This window comes from Mercenaria mercenaria, chromosome 9, assembly GCF_021730395.1.
Source record: "Mercenaria mercenaria strain notata chromosome 9, MADL_Memer_1, whole genome shotgun sequence".
Lineage (NCBI taxonomy): Eukaryota > Metazoa > Mollusca > Bivalvia > Venerida > Veneridae > Mercenaria > Mercenaria mercenaria.
In genome coordinates, this window is record NC_069369.1 from 15,989,854 (window position 1) to 16,008,741 (window position 18,888).

At 35.9% G+C, this 18,888-nt stretch overlaps 2 protein-coding genes across 2 annotated transcripts in view; one reads left to right on the forward strand and one right to left on the reverse strand.

Annotated features, from left to right (window-relative positions):
- LOC123546564 (cytosolic purine 5'-nucleotidase-like) overlaps nucleotides 1-18,888 on the forward strand; it is a 103,782-nt gene that overhangs the window by 74,920 nt on the left and 9,974 nt on the right. Inside the window, exons 10-16 of the mRNA XM_053550897.1 lie at nucleotides 2,038-2,098; nucleotides 2,433-2,468; nucleotides 6,111-6,218; nucleotides 7,705-7,771; nucleotides 8,212-8,315; nucleotides 9,274-9,392; nucleotides 10,010-10,070. Coding sequence (XP_053406872.1) covers nucleotides 2,038-2,098; nucleotides 2,433-2,468; nucleotides 6,111-6,218; nucleotides 7,705-7,771; nucleotides 8,212-8,315; nucleotides 9,274-9,392; nucleotides 10,010-10,070 — 556 coding nt within the window. The remainder of the gene's footprint in view (nucleotides 1-2,037; nucleotides 2,099-2,432; nucleotides 2,469-6,110; nucleotides 6,219-7,704; nucleotides 7,772-8,211; nucleotides 8,316-9,273; nucleotides 9,393-10,009; nucleotides 10,071-18,888) is intronic.
- LOC123546563 (mucin-22-like) lies at nucleotides 10,490-17,396 on the reverse strand. Its single transcript, XM_053550896.1, has 2 exons — nucleotides 17,261-17,396; nucleotides 10,490-14,071 (listed from the first exon to the last, which is right to left on the reverse strand). Exon 2 carries the CDS (start codon nucleotides 14,062-14,064, stop codon nucleotides 11,035-11,037), a length of 3,030 nt encoding a protein of 1,009 aa, XP_053406871.1. The 5' UTR covers nucleotides 14,065-14,071; nucleotides 17,261-17,396; the 3' UTR covers nucleotides 10,490-11,034.

Genomic DNA, 18,888 nt, shown 5'->3' on the forward strand with positions numbered 1-18,888 from the left:
TCTGTAGAAGTATAGGGGAAGCTTTTGCTCGCAACATGACTTAAACCATAGCTCTCCATGAGTCTGCCTTGAAATTCTGTATACTTGAAAAAAATTAACTGAACCAAATGGTCTTGTAAAATATATGAATAGGTATTGTTCCTTTTTGTGGTATTATAAGCAGAGGGTTGTTTGTGCTAATTGATATCTGTTAAATATTTTGTATTACTCTTTGAGTCAATTTGCAAATCAACTTAACTCTCATAAGGAAAAGTGTTATTGTTTTGTATAGGGAATTATACACATTTTTATGCCTCCGGCATCTACTGATGAGGGAGGCATATAGTGATTGTCCTGTCCGTCCGTACGAGGTTAACCAAATGGGACCGTTTCGTCTAGCATCAATACCCCTTACTAGAATGACCTGATACTAATGCAGATGTAACCTGTGACCATTCCTCATCTTCAGACATCACCTGACCTCAGTTTGACCTTGACCTTGACCTTGACCTCATTTTGGACTTCGGTTGCTTGACCTTGGCCTTAACCTCATTTTGGACTTAGGTTGCTTTATATGGGCCATCTCTTGGTTAACCAAATGGGACCGTTTCATCTAGCATCAATACCCCTTACTAGAATGACTTGATGCTAATGCAGATGTAACCTGTGACCATTCCTCATCTTCAGACATCACCTGACCTCAGTTTGACCTTGACCTTGACCTCATTTTGGACTTCGGTTGCTTTATATGGGCCATCTCTTGGTTAACCAAATGGGACCGTTTCGTCTAGCATCAATACCCCTTACTAGAATGACTTGATACTAATGCAGATGTAACCTGTGATCATTCCTCATCTTAAGACATCACCTGACCTCAGTATGACCTTGACCTTGACCTCATTTTGGACTTAGATTGCTTTATATGGGCCATCTCTTGGTTAACCAAATGGGACCGTTTTGTCTAGCATCAATATCTCTTACTAGAATGACTTGATACTAATGCAGATGTAACCTGTGACCATTCCTCATCTTCAGACATCACCTGACCTCAGTTTGACCTTGAACTTTACCTCGTTTTGGACTTAGGTTGCTTTGTATCGACAAGGATGCCGATGGGGGCATCAAGCGTTTATTGAAAGCAGCTTCTTGTTTGTGTATTAAAATCTACAGAAGCCCACAGGAATATTTGTGAACAAGACCAAAGGTCAAGGTCACAAACATATCCCAAGGGCTTCTGCAGACATTAATACACAAATAAAGGTGTATTTTCCTTATTCTTGCATAAAAAACATTTGCTATTCTGTTGTTCATGGAAATAGTAAATATCCATAACCAGGGCCCACAATTCAACTACCAAAAGCTTGTATTGAAGGTTTATAAAAAAAAAGGTTTTTATATTTCTCTTATGACAAACATGACATTTCCAGTATTTTTACATATTACGTAAAAATTTGGTAAACAGAAACACAACTTCAAGAAAAGTAACTTTACATTAGAGTTATTTTGAGTAGGAACACATTTTGAGTACGGATGAGTACAAACGTAGTGACAAGCTTTCAAGATTTATATGAAGTTTTGCGAGAAATTAGATGAAAACATACCAACTGATACTTCCCAAAATCATTATATGATTCCTAAAAACAAACAGTCCTGTAAGTTACACCCGATTCAGTACATTCACGGTTATCGACAGAAAATTACGCTGAGTTCAAAAAAGGGAGTAAACAGAGGGGGAAGCGAGTAAGCACATTGTTGGAGGCAATGCGTTTGAGGTTGATAACTGATACAGCAAAATATTCTATGGATTAGATTGCATCGCTTTTGCTACAAAAAATAGGTTATTATGGAAGAAACATGACGCAGATACCAGATATCTATGCAAGGATATATGTTTGTCCCTGGAAAAGCTTTTCAAAAAAAAAATTGCGTATTAACAGCAGGTGAATCACCTTGTAAATACATGATTTTTCTCCTGTTAATATGTGAGTGGATCAAGTGAAAAAAGTGGGTTTTATATAAGAATACTTATTTATTAATACTGTTGTATACATATTTCAGAATGCGGCACCATGGTTCAAAGGTGTTCCTTGCTACTAACAGTGATTATGTCTATACCAATGTAAGTATTACAATATTGTGTGTTTACTTTGGATGATAAACTTTTAGGAAGGACTGTGTTAAATGTTAATGTATCTTGGAAGTCAAACCCATTTTCTGTTTTCTAGCCTTTTTATTATACATTTATATATTTTGTATATCATTATATATTATTAAATGAAACAAAATTATGAGGCACAGTGGTAGAACATCAGACTCATTAGTCTGTTTCAGTTTTTAAGCATAATAAAACAAAATGAAGTCAGAAAAAATAAAATCATTTACACAGTGTCAGCAAAAATTGGTCATAAAAATCATAATAGTAAAATGTCATAACAGATATTTGAATATTTCAGGTAGTAATGAATTTCTTAATGGACTATCCAACAACGGTATGTATTATCAGTTTATATAGATTGAAAGTTACATAAATTAAGTAGTTACAGTATTTTTGAAATATGGTTGAAGCAAATTGTCATTGTTTCTATAAAAAAGATTTGCTGGCCAAGAATATTGTCATTGTTTCTGTAAAGGGAAAGATACTTATTGCTGGTCAAGGATAAAGTGTAAATGATTATGATTAAGTAGCTTTAACTTAAATACTGTGAAATCATTAATATTCGTGGGGGACTAATTTTCATGGATTTCATGGTTGAGTCACGCCACAAAATTGATGTCAACGAACAAGTAAAATTCCCATTCATTTTATTTTCAAAAGTGGAAATCCACAAATTCATATCCCCATGAAATTGCCGTTTTGACCAAAACCACGAAATTTCATGCCCACGAAATTAAATGGTTTTACAGTACAGACTAGGTATCATATTTTTGAAAAGATAAGCATAAGTGAGTTAGGTCATAATTTTACCCTCCTTTTTAGCTCACCTGTCACAAAGTGACAAGGTGAGCTTTTGTGATCGCGTGGCGTCCGTCGTCCGTCCGTCCGTGCGTAAACTTTTGCTTGTGACCACTCTAGAGGTCACATTTTTCATGGGATCTTTATGAAAATTGGTCAGAATGTTCACCTTGATGATATCTAGTTGAAATACGAAACTGGGTCACGTGGGGTCAAAAACTAGGTCAGTAGGTCTAAAAATAGAAAAACCTTGTGACCTCTCTAGAGGCTATATTTCTCAATGGATCTTCATGAAAATTTGTCAGGATGTTCACCTTGATGATATCTAGGTCAAGTTTGAAACTGGGTCACGTGCGATCAAAAACTAGGCCAGTAGGTCTAAAAATAGAAAAACCTTGTGACCTCTCTAGAGGCTATATTTCTCAATGGATCTTCATGAAAATTTGTCAGGATGTTCACCTTGATGATATCTAGGTCAAGTTTGAAACTGGGTCACGTGCGATCAAAAACTAGGCCAGTAGGTCTAAAAATAGAAAAACTTTGTGACCTCTCTAGAGGCCATATTTTTCATGGGATCTTTATGAAAATTAGTCAGATTGTTCACCTTGATGATATCTAGGTCAAGTTTGAAACTGGGTCACGTGCGGTTAATAACTAGGTCAGTAGGTCTTAAAATAGAAAAACCTTGTGTCCTCTCTAGAGGCCATATTTTTCAAGAGATCTTCATGAAAATTGATCAGAATGTTCACCTTGATAATATCTAGGTCAAATTCGAAACTGGGTCACCTGCAGTCAAAAACTAGGTCAGTAGGTCTAAAAATAGAAAAACCTTGTGACCTCTTGAGGCCATATTTCTCAATGGATCTTCATGAAAATTGGTGAGAGTGTTCAACTTGATGATTTCTAGGTCATATTCAAAACTGGGTCAGGTGCGGTCAAAAACTAGGTCAGTAGGTCTAAAAATAGAAAAACCTTGCGACCTCCCTAGAAGCCATATTTTTCAATGGATCTTCATGAAAATTAGTGAGAATGTTCACCTTGATGATATCTAGGTCTAGTTCGAAACTGGGTCATGTGCGGTCAAAAACTAGGTCAGTAGGTCTAAAAATAGAAAAACCTTGTGACCTCTCTAGAGGCCATAGTTTTCATGAGATCTTCATGAAAATTGGTGAGAATGTTCACCTTGATGATATCTAGGTCAAGTTCAAACGTGGGTCACGTGCCTTCAAAAACTAGGTCATTAGGTCAAATAATAGAAAAACCTTGTGACCTCTCTAGAAGTCATATTTTTCAATGGATCTTCATGAAAATTGGTCAGAATTTTTTATCTTGATGATATCTAGGTCATATGTGCTCAAAAACTAGGTCACTGTGTCAAATAATAGAAATAACAACGTCATACTCAGTTCAAAACTGGGTCATGTGGGGATAGGTGAGCGATTCAGGACCATCATGGTCCTCTTGTTAAGACAAGGGGTTATATGTGGTGAATTCAGAAAATTTTGAGACTGACCTTATAAAATGCTGTATTTAAGCATATTGCTTACACCAGCCCTTCAAAATATACACCTGTAGGAGTTAGGTCCAGGTTTTTGGGGGACAAAATAGAACATTACCAAATCACAGAAAGAGTTGTTTTACATGAAAATTAAACAGCATATAAAACATACATATAAGTCGACAAAAGTATCTTCAATTTACTCACATATATATTGAATTCTGGAAAGGGACTGCATGAAGGGGCCATACTTCTGGACAGTTCAACGCCTTTAAACACTTGCCATTTTTAAAGAACTGTTAAACGTCATTATTTTGATGCAACTGCAATAATGTCCCAGTGCTTAAACTTCACATAACTAGGTTAAACATCAATTTGAACAATTGTTTTCTTTTATTTCTTTACAAATGGCATTTTTTATAAAGGGGGACAACTTTTGAGAACATTTTAAGTATCTAATGGTACAGGGCAGTAAGGTAAAACATGTATTAGACAGGTAGATTGTTGGTAAAAATGTTGTTCCGTTTCTGTGATGTACAGCTAAACCTTAACAGAAGTGCACTTTTCCATCCTTGCTATCTATGACCTGAAAGCCACAGAGTAATCTGCCCTTGATATACTGTGCAGACACTGATATATAATGTACTGCACTTCTGGAATTGTAGTGACACTCAGCCAGCATTTTTTCAGCAAACCTAATGAGAAAAAAAACACAGGGACGGGTCTTAATTTAGAAGAATTTGGAGCTTCAGCAATTGCTTGACTTGCTGGTCCTGTAAATACTGCTATACAGGCGACATTAAACAAAATGTTTTCTAACCGAATTTAGAAAACTTGTCCCTGTAAAACGGCCCTGCAATCTGCTAGGTGCACTGGGTATTTCAACAACAGGGCCTTTGGAATTGAAGAAAATTGTGTATAAAACCCGTTTGCAACTTTGAGTTCTTTAGCGGTAACTGTTTGCTCTTGTCCTTTTCTAAAATCTCTGTTGTTTATCCGCTTTTAAGGTTCAAAGTTATTAACCCATATATCATCCCCTGTGAGTTTTTTTAACCTCCTTTCATCTGCATTTTCATAGAATTTTAGAAGTGTTTTGCTGCATTGCACCCTCTTTGGTGAAAAGATGGGATACCCACCTTGCGCAGACCTTTGATAAGTTAGGTTTAGTCAGGATTTCATGAACACATCCTGATAAAATGCCCACTGATGTAGCTGTTTGGGAAACTGTGTATTTTGAGAGGTCTGCTACAATGGCTGCTACAGCAGCAGTGTTCATAGAGGATGCTGATATTTAGGGCTCTCTATACCAGATAGATATTGGACTCTAGAGTCATCCTTATTAAATACCCTTATCAACCTATAAACAGTGCCTTTGGATGGAGAAGAATCTCTTTAAACAGTTCTGAAGTCATACAAAATCTTCCGCTGGTATATCTAATGATCAACCTGTCTTTATTTAGGACCAAATATCTTTCCTACCTTTAGCCTCCATGCTTATGATAAAATGACATCAGTATATATGAGTTTGGTGCGTTAAAACTCATAGATTAACCTAAATGAAATTCTCTGTATTTCTATAAGGGACTGGATGTCATACTGTTATCATGTTCTCAGTACCTTTAAATGATTACTGTTGAATACATTACATGCCATATTTTGATGATAGTTTTTGTATTTCAGAAAGATGAACCTAAACGAGACTGGGTGTCGTATTTTGATTATGTTGTCTGTGATGCCAGAAAACCATTGTTCTTTGGAGTAGGAACAATTCTAAGACAAGTTGACAGGGTAAGTATAGAAAATTGAAATACAGGATGTTACACAAAACATAACTTTAGTTTGCAAAAAGAGATAGGATGATAAAATGTTAATTTTACCAGCAGCAAGGATGTTATAAGTTGGTAGATGGTGCCCATTATAAAATGATAACAGTCACTTTATTTTTTCTCAGCATGCTTAGTACATACCATATCTACTTATTCTCCATGCTATAATTACTTAACATTTAACTGGCTTGATTCAAAACTAATCATGTAAGCTTTATGAAGAGCATTGGTTTAATAAGAAGCTTACCATTTAAGCTTTGAGAAGTTTTCTGGTTTACTGGGAAGCTTACCATTTAAGCTTTGAGAAGTTTTCTGGTTTACTGGGAAGCTTACCATTTAAGCTTTGAGAAGTTTTCTGGTTTACTGGGAAGCTTACCATTTAAGCTTTGAGAAGTTTTCTGGTTTACTGGGAAGCTTACCATTTAAGCTTTGAGAAGTTTTCTGGTTTACTGGGAAGCTTACCATTTAAGCTTTGAGAAGTTTTCTGGTTTACTGGGAAGCTAATCATTTAAGCTTTGAAAATTTTTCTGGTTTACTGGGAAGCTTACCATTTAAGCTTTGAGAAGTTTTCTGGTTTACTGGGAAGCTTACCATTTAAGTTTTTAGAAGCTTTTACTGGGAAGCTAATCATTTAAGCTTTTAGAAGTTCACTGGTTTATTTTAAGCTTTGAAAAATTTTCTGGTTTACTGGGAAGCTTACCATTTAAGTTTTTAGAAGCTTTTACTGGGAAGCTCACCATTTAAGCTTTTAGAAGTTCACTGGTTTATTGGGAAGCTTACCATTTAAGCTTTTAGAAGTTTATTGGGAAGTTCACCATTTAAGTGTATGAAAATTACAGGAAAGCTCACCATTTAAGCTTTATGAAGTTTACAGGAAATCTCACCATTTAAGCTTTATGAATTTACAAGGAAGCTCACCATTTAAGCTTTTAGAAGTTTACTTGGAAGCTTACCATTTATAAGCTTTGAAAAGTTTAGTGGGAAGCTCGCTATTTAAGCTTTATGAAGTTCACTGGTTTATTGGGAAGCTTATCATTTAAGCTTTTATACTTTTACTGGGAAGCTTACTATTTATAAGCTTTGAGAAGTTTACTGGGAAGCTTGCCATTTATAAGCTTTGAAAAGTTTAGTGGGAAGCTCGCTATTTAAGCTTTATGAAGTTCACTGGTTTATTGGGAAGCTTACCATTTAAGCTTTGAGAAGTTTACTCGGAAGCTCACCTAAATCTTTGGGAAGTTTACAGGGAAGCTTACCATTTAAGCTTTCTTTGAGAAGTTCACTGGCTTACTATGCAGCTTACCATTTAAGCTTTGAGTAGTTCACTAGTTTTCTATCAATTCCTGCCAGTGTCTGTAAAGCTGCATAATGATCATTTTACAAAAGCAGTTCACTGTGTTTGAGGTTACTCTAAAAATAAATGTTTATTATTCATGGGTGTTTATTTACAGGAAACTGGTGCATTGAAATTAGGAACACATACTGGTGAAATAAGATCTGGTCATATCTATTCTGGAGGTAACTATGTTTTAAATGACCTTGTACTACTTTCTTACAGTCAGCTGAGGTGTATTTGTTCCTTTTGGGTAAACACTGTTATTTAAAACAGTATATATGGAGCCATGTAAACACTTGTGAAAGTGAAGATATAAAAAAGTGCAATATAAATGTGGTAAAATAATAGTGTATGACCATTAGTAAGCTACATATTATAATATGTAACAGGGCTCTGCAAATTGCAGGTTTATTTTGCTAGATCCAGATAAAAACTATACACTATTTCTTAGATTTCTTGAATAATACCAATTTATGGTATGAAATGTATATCAAATCAGATAAAATTACTAGCCAGAATTAATTTTTTTAAACTGTTTTCATGTCAAAACTGACTGAAATTTACAGCACAGCACAAATACCCCCCCCCCCCCCCCCTTTAAATGATCTTTTTCTATTTACAGGGTCAGTGGAAGTGTTCTCAGAGATTATGGGGTCCTATGATAAGGAAGTTCTGTACATTGGTGATCATATCTTTGGTGATATTCTTAAATCAAAAAAATTAAAGGTAATTTGTGTAGTCATTTTGTTAGAATCATATGATGGGACTGGTCTTGGCATTATCATCTTCAGAAACTTTTTAACCCTTACCATGCTAAATTTCTATGATGAACTTGTCCATCTTTTCAATTTGTACAGTACCATTTACTGTTACAAGAGGTGCATACCAAAAAGTTATGACTGAATGGCAAACAGTGCAGATCATGATCAGACTGCATGGATATGCAGGCTGATCATGATCTGCACTGGCCGCAAAGGCAGAATGGGTTGTGTTCAACATGGCAAGGGTTAAAGGCAGATAGCTCATTTATTCCATAATTAATGACTATGATATGACTAAAGGTTTTGATTGCCAGTCCAGGGTCTGGGCTGAAAATGCAGAGACCAGTCACAAAACTCACTTTAGTCTCTAATAAGTTTTGTCTTTTAGCATACTTAATATTGACCAATGGCTAAGTTGAGATCTAAGATTTGCCTTCTACATGGAACCATGTGTGACGAGTCAAATCTTTAAAAGAGCTGAAGTATCCAGAACTGTTTTCAATATTAACTTTTTCATTTACTTAGAAAAAAGTTAACATTCTTAGTAATATTATTCAAAGACCGTTATGAGGTTTTTTAAAACTTGCTTACTCTCAAAAACTCACAAACTAGCCTTTTATAGCCATACAATTTCTGAAAAGCCCAGTACTTTTTCTGCCTTTGAACATGCTTGTGTATATGGTCATCTGTGTATTCATGTAAAAAGTTATTTCCAGTGTAGGATTTATTCATGCATTGTGAGAATTTGAAAAAAAAAATAGAACAAATAATCACCTTCAGAAGTAAATCATGTTGAGAATACATGGCCAGCAGACATTTGTGACCTATGTGCACAATTCTAGTTTACTGGAATATTTATTTTGAAATTAATGTTCAGAAAGAAATCATATCTGTTTGTTCATACTTTGTTTAACCATGATTAGGGTTGGCGGACATTCCTAGTGGTTCCAGAGCTGGCTCAGGAACTGATGGTGTGGACCGAGAAACGAGCCCTCTACTCAAAACTTGAAGAGTTAGACTTCCAGATAGGAGACCTTTACAGGTATCTGTAGTTATATAGATATTTTTTATTTTTAGCATATGCTATTTTAACATATGTTTTACTTAATGCCCAGTTTTGAAATAAAAAAAATAGTATAGTACAGCTCAGTAAGCATGTATTGTATGAAATTTTAGGGCATATGAGTTTAATGCAAAACATTGCTAGGCATGCAATGCCGAGTGGTTCAGGTTGTTGATTTTGAATCACTTGCCCCTTACCACTTAGATTAAAAACCTTGCTTGGAGTGCAGAATTCTTTCATGTGAAGAAGCCAGTCAGCTGACTTATGGAAAGTCAGTGATTCTACCCTGGTACCTCCTTGTGTCTGAAATAATACCTGGAGAGACGCCTGCATCAAAAGGTGGAAAGTCGCTGAATGACCTAGAACTGTGCTGATCTGATGTTAAACCCAACAAAAACAAGAAATCTAAACATTGCCTTTCCTCTGGTGATTCAGCAAAGCATTCAGGCAGATTTCATTGGAGATTTATAGATTTTCTAACAGTCATTACTGTTAATTAATGATACTGAACCAGACAACAACTATGTTGTCTGAAATGTAATAATTTATAAATACTTTTATTCAGCAGACACATTCCGGGTGGTTTTTGTTTTCAGAAATTTAGACAGTACGTGTGAGAAGGGTCCAGACATCAGCAAAATACACCAGAAGATAAAGGTAACATAATATTTCTATTAACTACTGTTTTCTGTGCCAGTTTCTTAACACAGGTTTACAAAAGTTTCTTCTTAATATTAATTAATCCTCTCTAGGGGATCAGGATAGTAGAAGCTTTTTTGAAGTTCAGAAATTGACTTTATAGCCGAAATTTGTTTAAGTGGAAGTCTCAGGGAAATTCTTGGACATGCAAAATGACAACTTTCGTCATTAGATGTCTCTAAGAATCTGATAACAAATGTTGCCAGGTTTGCAATTCACAAAAAATGGCATCCAGATTTTGAAAGAAACATTTTTATTACTACCCTTTGAGTATTTAAGATAAGATTGTTAAAAGGTCTATTAGAGAATACTTAATCAAATCAAACGTTGGATGAATAGATTCACTATACAAGTTGCAGTAAAAAAGAACAGCAGCAAACTTTATTACTCTGTTTAATAATTATATTTTCCATATATATGTATATATACTTGATGTACACACAAAATACTTATATATCAGCTGATATTTACAAAAATGTTACATTTATTTTCAAACAAGACAAATGCATAAACAAAATCTAAATGTTTGTAACAAAAAATGTATTCATAGGTTTTTAATGTAATCTTAAAAAATACAACAAAGATAACAAAAAAATATTTTACTGTTTCAACAGGAAGCTCTATTTCCTGAATTCCAAGAAGTCCCAATACCTCTTCAGCAACTTCAGTCAGGTGTTCTGAAAGTTGCTACCAAATCTGCATTATTTTTAAAAGAAGAACATACCAATAAAGTCATTATATTTATATGCAATTAAACAAGAAATGTATTAAGAGAAGAATATAAACATCTTATTTATAGTCATGTGATCTTTCAGCTTACATCTCTTGTTTATGTTGTTTGGCAAAATAAACAAGTGTTATAAGTTTGTCAGTTTCACAAAACATAACAATATTCTTGTATTAACTGTTTTTGTTTCACTGGCTATGCTTTATATGGTTTTTGTATTTTGATGGCTGTTATGAAGTTATCATGTGTCCCTGCCAAAGTGTCGCTACTTATGTACAGCATACATGTGTCGTCATTCCAACAGACAACATGTGGACCATGTAGATCCTTCAGCACAATTTCACTTCTTGCCAAGTCTTCTGATATCTCTTTTATGTTGTTCCTAGTGCGTTCACATACAAAAACAGTCCCTTCCCTTGTAAGTGATAGACCTAGAGTGTCAGTCGGGTTTTCAAACACGATCATTACCTCTCCTTGCCAGTTTAACATTATAATCCTTGATACATGTAGTTTGTTATCTGATACATAGATACCCTTGCTGTTGACTTTGACATAAAATGGATTTTCAAAAATATTTTCTCCACATGACTTTTTGTTGATTGTAGTAGTATTGGTGTGTTTAGTGTTGGTGATGTATTTAACATCATTGATTTCAACTCTTCCAGGGTTGATATATGCTGTAACGAGTTTGTCTTGGTAACAACTTATGCCTGTGCATTTTCCTCCGACATACTGTTTACGTGATTCTGTAAGTCTGTCTGATGTAACTGATATGAACTGTACTGATTTTTCCTGTGGCAACGTCACAGCAACTTTTGTACTTGTAACTAAGGTGACATCAAAGGGTTCAGAGGATAAAGTTAGGTGAGATGAACTGTTGTTGTCAATATTCACCAGCTTGATGGACTTATTATTGTGATCAGCAAGGACAAGTTGATCAGAATTGAGGAAAGTCATTCCTGTTATCCAGCATTTGTGCTGGTCTTCACATGTTTTCACAGATATATTACCTTGAAATGGTGATTCAGAAGTAAAAGTTTGACTGGTTGTGTAGACCTGTTTTATATCAGTAAGGCTTGTCTCAGTTGAAGTTTTGTCAGATGAAGTTGTTGCAGATGAAATTGTGGCCGTTGATTTTGTTTCAGTTGTATTTGTTTCGGTTGTAGTCATGTCAGTTGCAGTTGTTACTGTTGTAGTTGTTTCTGTTTCAGTTGCAGTTGTGTCAGTTAAAATTGTCTCAGTTAATGTTGTTTTAGTTGCAGTTATGTCAGTTGAACTTGTCACATTTGCAGTTGTTGCAGTTGAAGTTGTCTCAGTTGTAGTTATGTCATTTGAAGTTGTTTCAGTTGCAGTTGTGTCATTTGAAATTGCATCAGTTTTTGCATCTTTTTCAATTGCAGTTGTGTCAGTTACAGTTGATTCTGTTGCTATTTTTTCGATTGCATTTGTGTCAGTGGAAGTTGCTTCATTTGAAATTGTGTCCATTGAAGTTGTGCCAAGTGCATTTGTGTCAGTTACAGTTGTTTCTGTTGCAGCTGTTTCATTTGAAGTTGTCTCAGTTGTAGTTGTTCCATTTGAATTTGTTTCAGTTGCATTTGTCTCAGTTGAAGTTGTTCCATTTGAAGTTGTCTCTATTGCAGTTGTCTCAGTTGAAGTTGTTTCAGTTGCAGTTGTCTCAGTGGAAGTTGTGTCGGTTGCAGTTGTTTCAGCTGCATTTGTGTCGGTTGAGGTTGTGTTAGTTGCAGCTATGTCAGTCACAGTTGTGTCAGTTAAAGTGTTTTTAGTTGCATTTGTGTCAGTTGTATCAGTCAGTTTTGTGTCAGTTGAAGTTGTTTCATTTGCATTTGTTTCAGTTGTGGTCGTTTCAGTTGAAGATGTTACAGTTGCAGTTGCTTCTGTTGTTAATGTTGTTTCAGTTAAAGTTGTCTTAGTGGCAGTTGTTGCAGTTGTTTCAGTTGCAGTTGTTTCATTTGAAGTTGTCTCAGTTGCAGTTGTTTCATTTGAAGTTGTCTCAGTTGCAGTTGTTTCATTTGAAGTTGTCTCAGTTGAAGTTGTTTCAGTTGCAGTTGTCTCAGTTGCAGTTGTTTCAGATGAAGTTGTCTCAGTTGCAGTTGTTTCATATGAAGTTGTCTCAGTTGAAGTTGTTTCAGTTGCAGTTGTTTCTGTTGAAGTTGTTCCAATTGCAGTTGTTTCAAGTGCAATTATGTCGGTTGTAGTTGTTTCAGCTACAGTTGTGTCTGTAGAGGTCGATTCAGTTAGGGTTTTCTTAGTTGCAGCAGTGTCAGTAGTGATTGTGCCAGTTGTAGTTTTTTCAGTAGCAGTTGTGTCAGTTGTAGTTGTTGCTTTAGTTGTATTTGTTTCAATTGCAGTTGTGTCATTTGGAGTTGCCTCAGTTGCACTTGTGTCAGTTTCAGTTGCAGTTGTTTCATTTGCAGTTGTTTCAGTTACAGTTGTGTCAGTTGCAACTGTGTCAGTTGCAGTTGTTTCGGTCACAGTTGTATCAGTTGAAGTAATTTCAGTTGCAGTTGTTCCAGTGGTAGGTATGCCATTTGTTGTTATTTGAGTCACAGTTGCTGTAGTTGCAGTTGTGTCAATTGAACTTGTTTCAGTTTCAGTTGTTTCAGTTGCAGTTTTTTCTGTTGCTGTCATTTCAGTTGCAGTTGTGTCAGTTAGTGTGTTGTCGGGTACAGTGGTTTCAGTTGGTGTGTCATCGGATGCAGTTGTGTCAGTTGAACCTGTGTCAGTCCTTGTTATTGCAATTGTTTCTTTTGTTGTTGTTGTTGTAATTTCAGTTTCAATTTCAGTTTTGTCAGTAGGTGTGTTGTTAGATGCAATTAATTGAGTGGCAGTTGTTTCAGCTAGTGTGTTGTCAGATGTCATTGTTTCATTCGCAGTTGTGTCCGTTGAAGCTGTGTCATTTCTTTTTGTTTCAGTAGCAGTTGTTTCTGTTGTTGTTATTTTCATTTCAGTTGCAGTTGTGTCAGTTGGTGTGTTATCAGATGCAGTTGTTTGAGTTGCAGTTGTTTCATTTAATTTGTAATCAGTTGCAGTTGTTTCAGTTGAAGCTGTGTCATTTCTTGTTGTTTCAGTTACAGTTGTTTCTGACATTGTTGTCATTTCAGTTGCAGTTGTGTCAGTAGGTGTGTTGTCAGATACATTTGTTTCAGTTGCAGTTATGTCAGGGCCCAGAGTCTGTGCTGAAGACTTTCTTTCTAAGGTCGACATATTTTACCTGAAAATTTAGCATATCATGGCATTAGTAACAATAGTAATACATTAATAATAATAATTTGATAATAATTATACTGATAATGATGATGATAACAACAAAGAAATCTTGATTGAATAAAGGTATCTATCTAAAGGTACAATAAATTGCACCTTGCATAAACCTAATTATTAAAATCTTACAGTGATGAAAGCTCTTCTTTATCCAGGTCCATGACTTCATTATCAATGAATTGACTTCAGTATATTTAGACATTAATACTTGCTGGAAATATATGCAAGGTCAAGACTGGTAGTTCAAAAGTCAGTGTCAAACCACTGTTCTTTCTGAGACTTTAAATTTGGCATACATTGAGCAACTTTGAAAGTAAGTTGCATTAACATCTTCCCTTCAAACACTACAAAATGCCAAACTTTTTATCAGTTTTCAAAAACAATAGAATGCACAGGCCAGCATAATTATGCCCCCCTTCGAAGAAGGAGGGGTATATTGTTTTGCAGATGTCGGTCGGTCTGTAGGTGGGTCAGTCTGTCTGTCGGTCTGTATGTAGACCAATCCGTTTCCGGATGATAACTCAAGAACACTTGGGCCTAGGATCATGAAAGTTGATAGGAAGGTTGATCATCACCTGCAGATGACCCCTATTGATTTTGAGATCTGTATGTGAAAGGTCAAGGTCACAGTGACCCTGAACAGTTAAACGGTTTCCGGATGATAACTCAAGAACGCTTGGGCCTAGGATCATGAAAGTTGATAGGAAGGTTGGTCATGACCAGCAGATGACCCCTATTGATTTTGAGATCAGTATGTCAAAGTTCAAGGTCACAGTGACCCGGAACAGTTAAACGGTTTCCGGATGAAAACTCAAGATTGCTTGGGCCTAGGATCCTGAAAGTTGAAAGGGAGGTTGTTCATGACCAGCAGATGACCCCTATTGATTTTGAGGTCAGTAGGTCAAAGGTCAAGGTCACAGTGACCAGGAACAGTAAAACAGTTTCCGGGCGATAACTCAAGAACGCTTGGGCCTAGGATCAGGAAAATTGATTAGGAGATTGATCATGACCAGCAGATGACCCCTATTGATTTTGAGGTCATTTGGTCAAAGTTTAAGGTCAGATTGGCCAGGAACAGTTAAACGGTTTCTGGACTTTAACTTGAGAACGCTTGGGCCAAGGTTTATGAAAGATGATAGAGAGGTTCATCATGACCATCAGATGACTCCTATTGATTTTAAGGTCAGTAGGTCTGTGGGTCAAGGTTACAGTGACCCAGAACATTTAAACCGTTTCCAGACAATAACTTGAGAATGCTTGGGCCTAGGATCATGAAATATGATAGGAAGGTTGGTCATGATGGCCCCTATAGATTTTGAGGTCTGTCGGCTAAAGGTCAATGTTAAATTGACCAGGAACAATTAAACCCTTTCCGGACGATACCTTGAGAACGCTTGGGCCTAGGATCACTAAACTTAATAGAGAGGTTGATCATGACCAGCAGATGACCCCTGTTGATTTTGAGGTCAATAGGTCAAAGGTCAATGTCACATTGAACCAGAACAGTAGAATTTTTCTTTACAGTGAGCAAATAATTTCTGTTCCTTGTGCAGTTACGGAATGCATCAAGGGGGGCATTTCGTGTTCGACGAACTCTTGTTATATTAAGTGTTATTGGTCAGTAGATGACCTCTATTGATACAGGTTGTGTTACCATACTTTTACCTACCTAATTTAGTTAAAATAAAGTATACTGAAACAAACAAATATTGTTTTATACACATTGACATGTAATATATCAGCTCATGATTTTCTCAAATAACAAAGAGGATATCCCAAGTGTAATCTATATGACAGATCTTTTTTTTTTTTTCAAATAAGTGGGTTATAATATGACAGATGTTGTTTAAAATTTGAGTGTTTCCAGGTTATAAGGGTCAGTTGGTCAAAATTTCAGTTTACAGAGAATTCTTTGGCACATTGGTAACAAACTTCATGGAATGTTGTCATGAAATTAGGAGTCTAGACGTCAGTGAAACAATTAGAATACCTTTAAACCTGTAGTTAGTAGCCTGCCAAGTGAATAACACCACTGTCTGCTTAAGGCAGGTAGCTGCTTAAGACAAATTAAAACTTGAACAAGGAGTCAGTTTGGGAAATTAGCTGTTTAGTTGCTTAAGACAAGTGGTTGCTAAGGTGGTTCAGCTGTACATAAATGTATGAAAGTAAATATATATATTATCTACTTTTAGAGAAGAGAGGGTATATTGTTTTGCTCATACTGGGTGCTTTGTCTTTCAGTTGCTATTGCTATGATTGGGGGGAGGGGTGTTCAGTACATTAAAGGTCAATGTCACACAGGTCTTGGGACTAAAAAATATATATATACATGAAATTTTTATGCCCCCGGCATCTACTGATGCGGGAGGCTTATAGTGATTGTACTGTCCGTTTGTCCATTTGTACGAGGTTAACCAAATGGGACTGTTTCGTCTAGCATCAATACCCCTGGTCTGATACTAATGCAGATGTAACCTGTGACCATTCCTCATCTTCAGACATCAACTGACCTCAGTTTGACCTTGACCTTGAACTTGACCTCGTTTTGGACTTGGGTTGCTTTGTATCGACAAGGATGCCACCGGGGGCATCAAGCGTTTATTGAACGCAGCTCCTTGCTTTTTTTTTTCTTTTAAATGTTTTGAACTTTTTCATACATACAAGAATTTAAGGAATTTTATACAATAGGGGAAATAAATTGAAACCTTCTCAAGGTAGAGTTATGGTTCTTGCACTTTGCACCACCACTTTGTCTCATTTTCTTTAATATCACTTCAGGAGTTGCAAAATTATAGCAAAAACTTGAAAAAGTCAATACAAAATGGAGAGAGTTCAAAATTATTTAAATAAGAGTTACATTAAATTCATTGTGCTCTGCACTTTCTCTTACTGCCACCTATCTTTGTAACATGTTTCTTTAAATTCCCTTTCATAGCAAAGTTGTTACCTGGACAAAACCTTAGTTAAAATAAAGAAGGTAATCAAAAAATATTGAGAACAGAGTTATGGTTATTTTGCTCTGCATTTCAATCATTGAAACAAGTTTCTCTAAATTCCTATGTGATAAGATTATCTTCCAGTGATCTACATTGTTTCTGAATGGTAAATAATTTATCAAAATGTAATATATAAACCTTACCTCTTGTCAGTCTGTTTCTATGGATTTCCAGAGTAGGAATAAACAATTATCTGCAAGTCCAGTCCTTCTTGGAAAGAGTTTTACTTCCTTTTACATGCCCTTTGAACATACAAGGTTTGTTTACCAGTAACAAGATATGTAAGGCTATTATAGTATAATTGTTATCATCCTGATTTTTCTTGAAATGACAGATTGGGGAAGTTGAAGAGTTTAGAAAATGAAAGGGTTGGGTTGGCATGAAAAATCAAGAGCAGCAGTGATGATAGTGAAGCAGTCAATTTGTGATGGTCTTATGTTAGTCAGTAAACTTTAGAATATCCCTGGATTTCTTACCAGTACTGGCTGATCCTCTGAAAGTAACTAACAACTCTACCATTGAGGTAGTCCAACTAATTTTACATGAGCCACTATATTGTGATAACTTTTGCATACGTCAGTATCTTTCCTCCACGTACAACATAGAAAGTACCTTTTCTGTGTTGAGCCTTCCGTGACGATTTGAGGACAAATGAGTCAAACTGTTTCAAATTGCACATCTAATAATCTATCTAAGAATGTTTATTGTCCACTAGTTTAACAATTGCAGTCTAAGCTTTAACAGCATCTCTTAAAAACTGCATCAGATTTACACCAAAGTTAGTCTTTAGATTCTTTGGCATTGTTTTTCTACCGTTTCACTTTAATGCCCTTCATCTGTCTGTCTGTCCATTCAATAAATCTGGATCTTGTGGTAACTTGAAAAGTGTGTAAGGTGTTTATAATGAATCTTGTGGTTAGAACCATAAAAATATCATGGTCTAAAAAATATGACCACAGTTCAGGATGGTATGGAAGCTGAAACAACTTTTCAGCTCCACAAATTTTTAGCTCGCCTGAGCACAAAATGCTCAGGGTGATTATTTTGAACACTTATCTTGTGAGAAACATTCTGGTTGTTATGGCATCAAAACAAGTTGAAAAAAATGTTTGACAAAGGATCATTTCACAGGTTTTTGTCTAGCCTGCTTGCAGAAGCGAAGACATAGTTGTCCAAATGGCTGACAGTGTATGTGCATGTGTCAGTGCATCATTCTGTCTATCTGTCAGTACATGCGTCTGTCCATCCGGATTTGTTTGTCCGGATATAACTTTGACATGCATGCAGCAATTTTGTTTATATTTGGCATGAATGTTAACCTCAGTGAGACAGAGTGTCGTGCGCAAATTCAAGGTTCCTATCTCAAAGGTCAAGTTTACAGTTGGAGGTCAAAGGTCTTATCAGATCTTGTCCAGCTCATAACTTTTACATGCATTGAGGAATCTTGTTTATATTTGGCATGAATGTTTACCTCATTGAGTCATGTGCAAACTCCAGGTTCCTATCTCAAAGATCAAGGTCACAGTTGGAGGTCAAAGGTCATGTCAGATTTTGTCTGGACCATAACTTTGACTTGCATTGAGGAATCTTATTTATATTTGGCATGAATGTTAACATCAGTGAGACGGAGGGTCATGCACAAACCCCAGGTTCCTATCTCAAAGGTCAAGGTCACAGTTGGAGTTCAAAGGTCATGTCAGATCTTGTCTGGCCCATCACTTTGACATGCATTGAGGAATCTTGTTTATATTTTGCATGAATGTTTAACTCA

Bases quoted from the DNA above. Each gene is read 5' to 3' on its own strand.
- LOC123546563 (XM_053550896.1), bottom strand. From the start codon at position 14,064: ATGTCGACCTTAGAAAGAAAGTCTTCAGCACAGACTCTGGGCCCTGAC.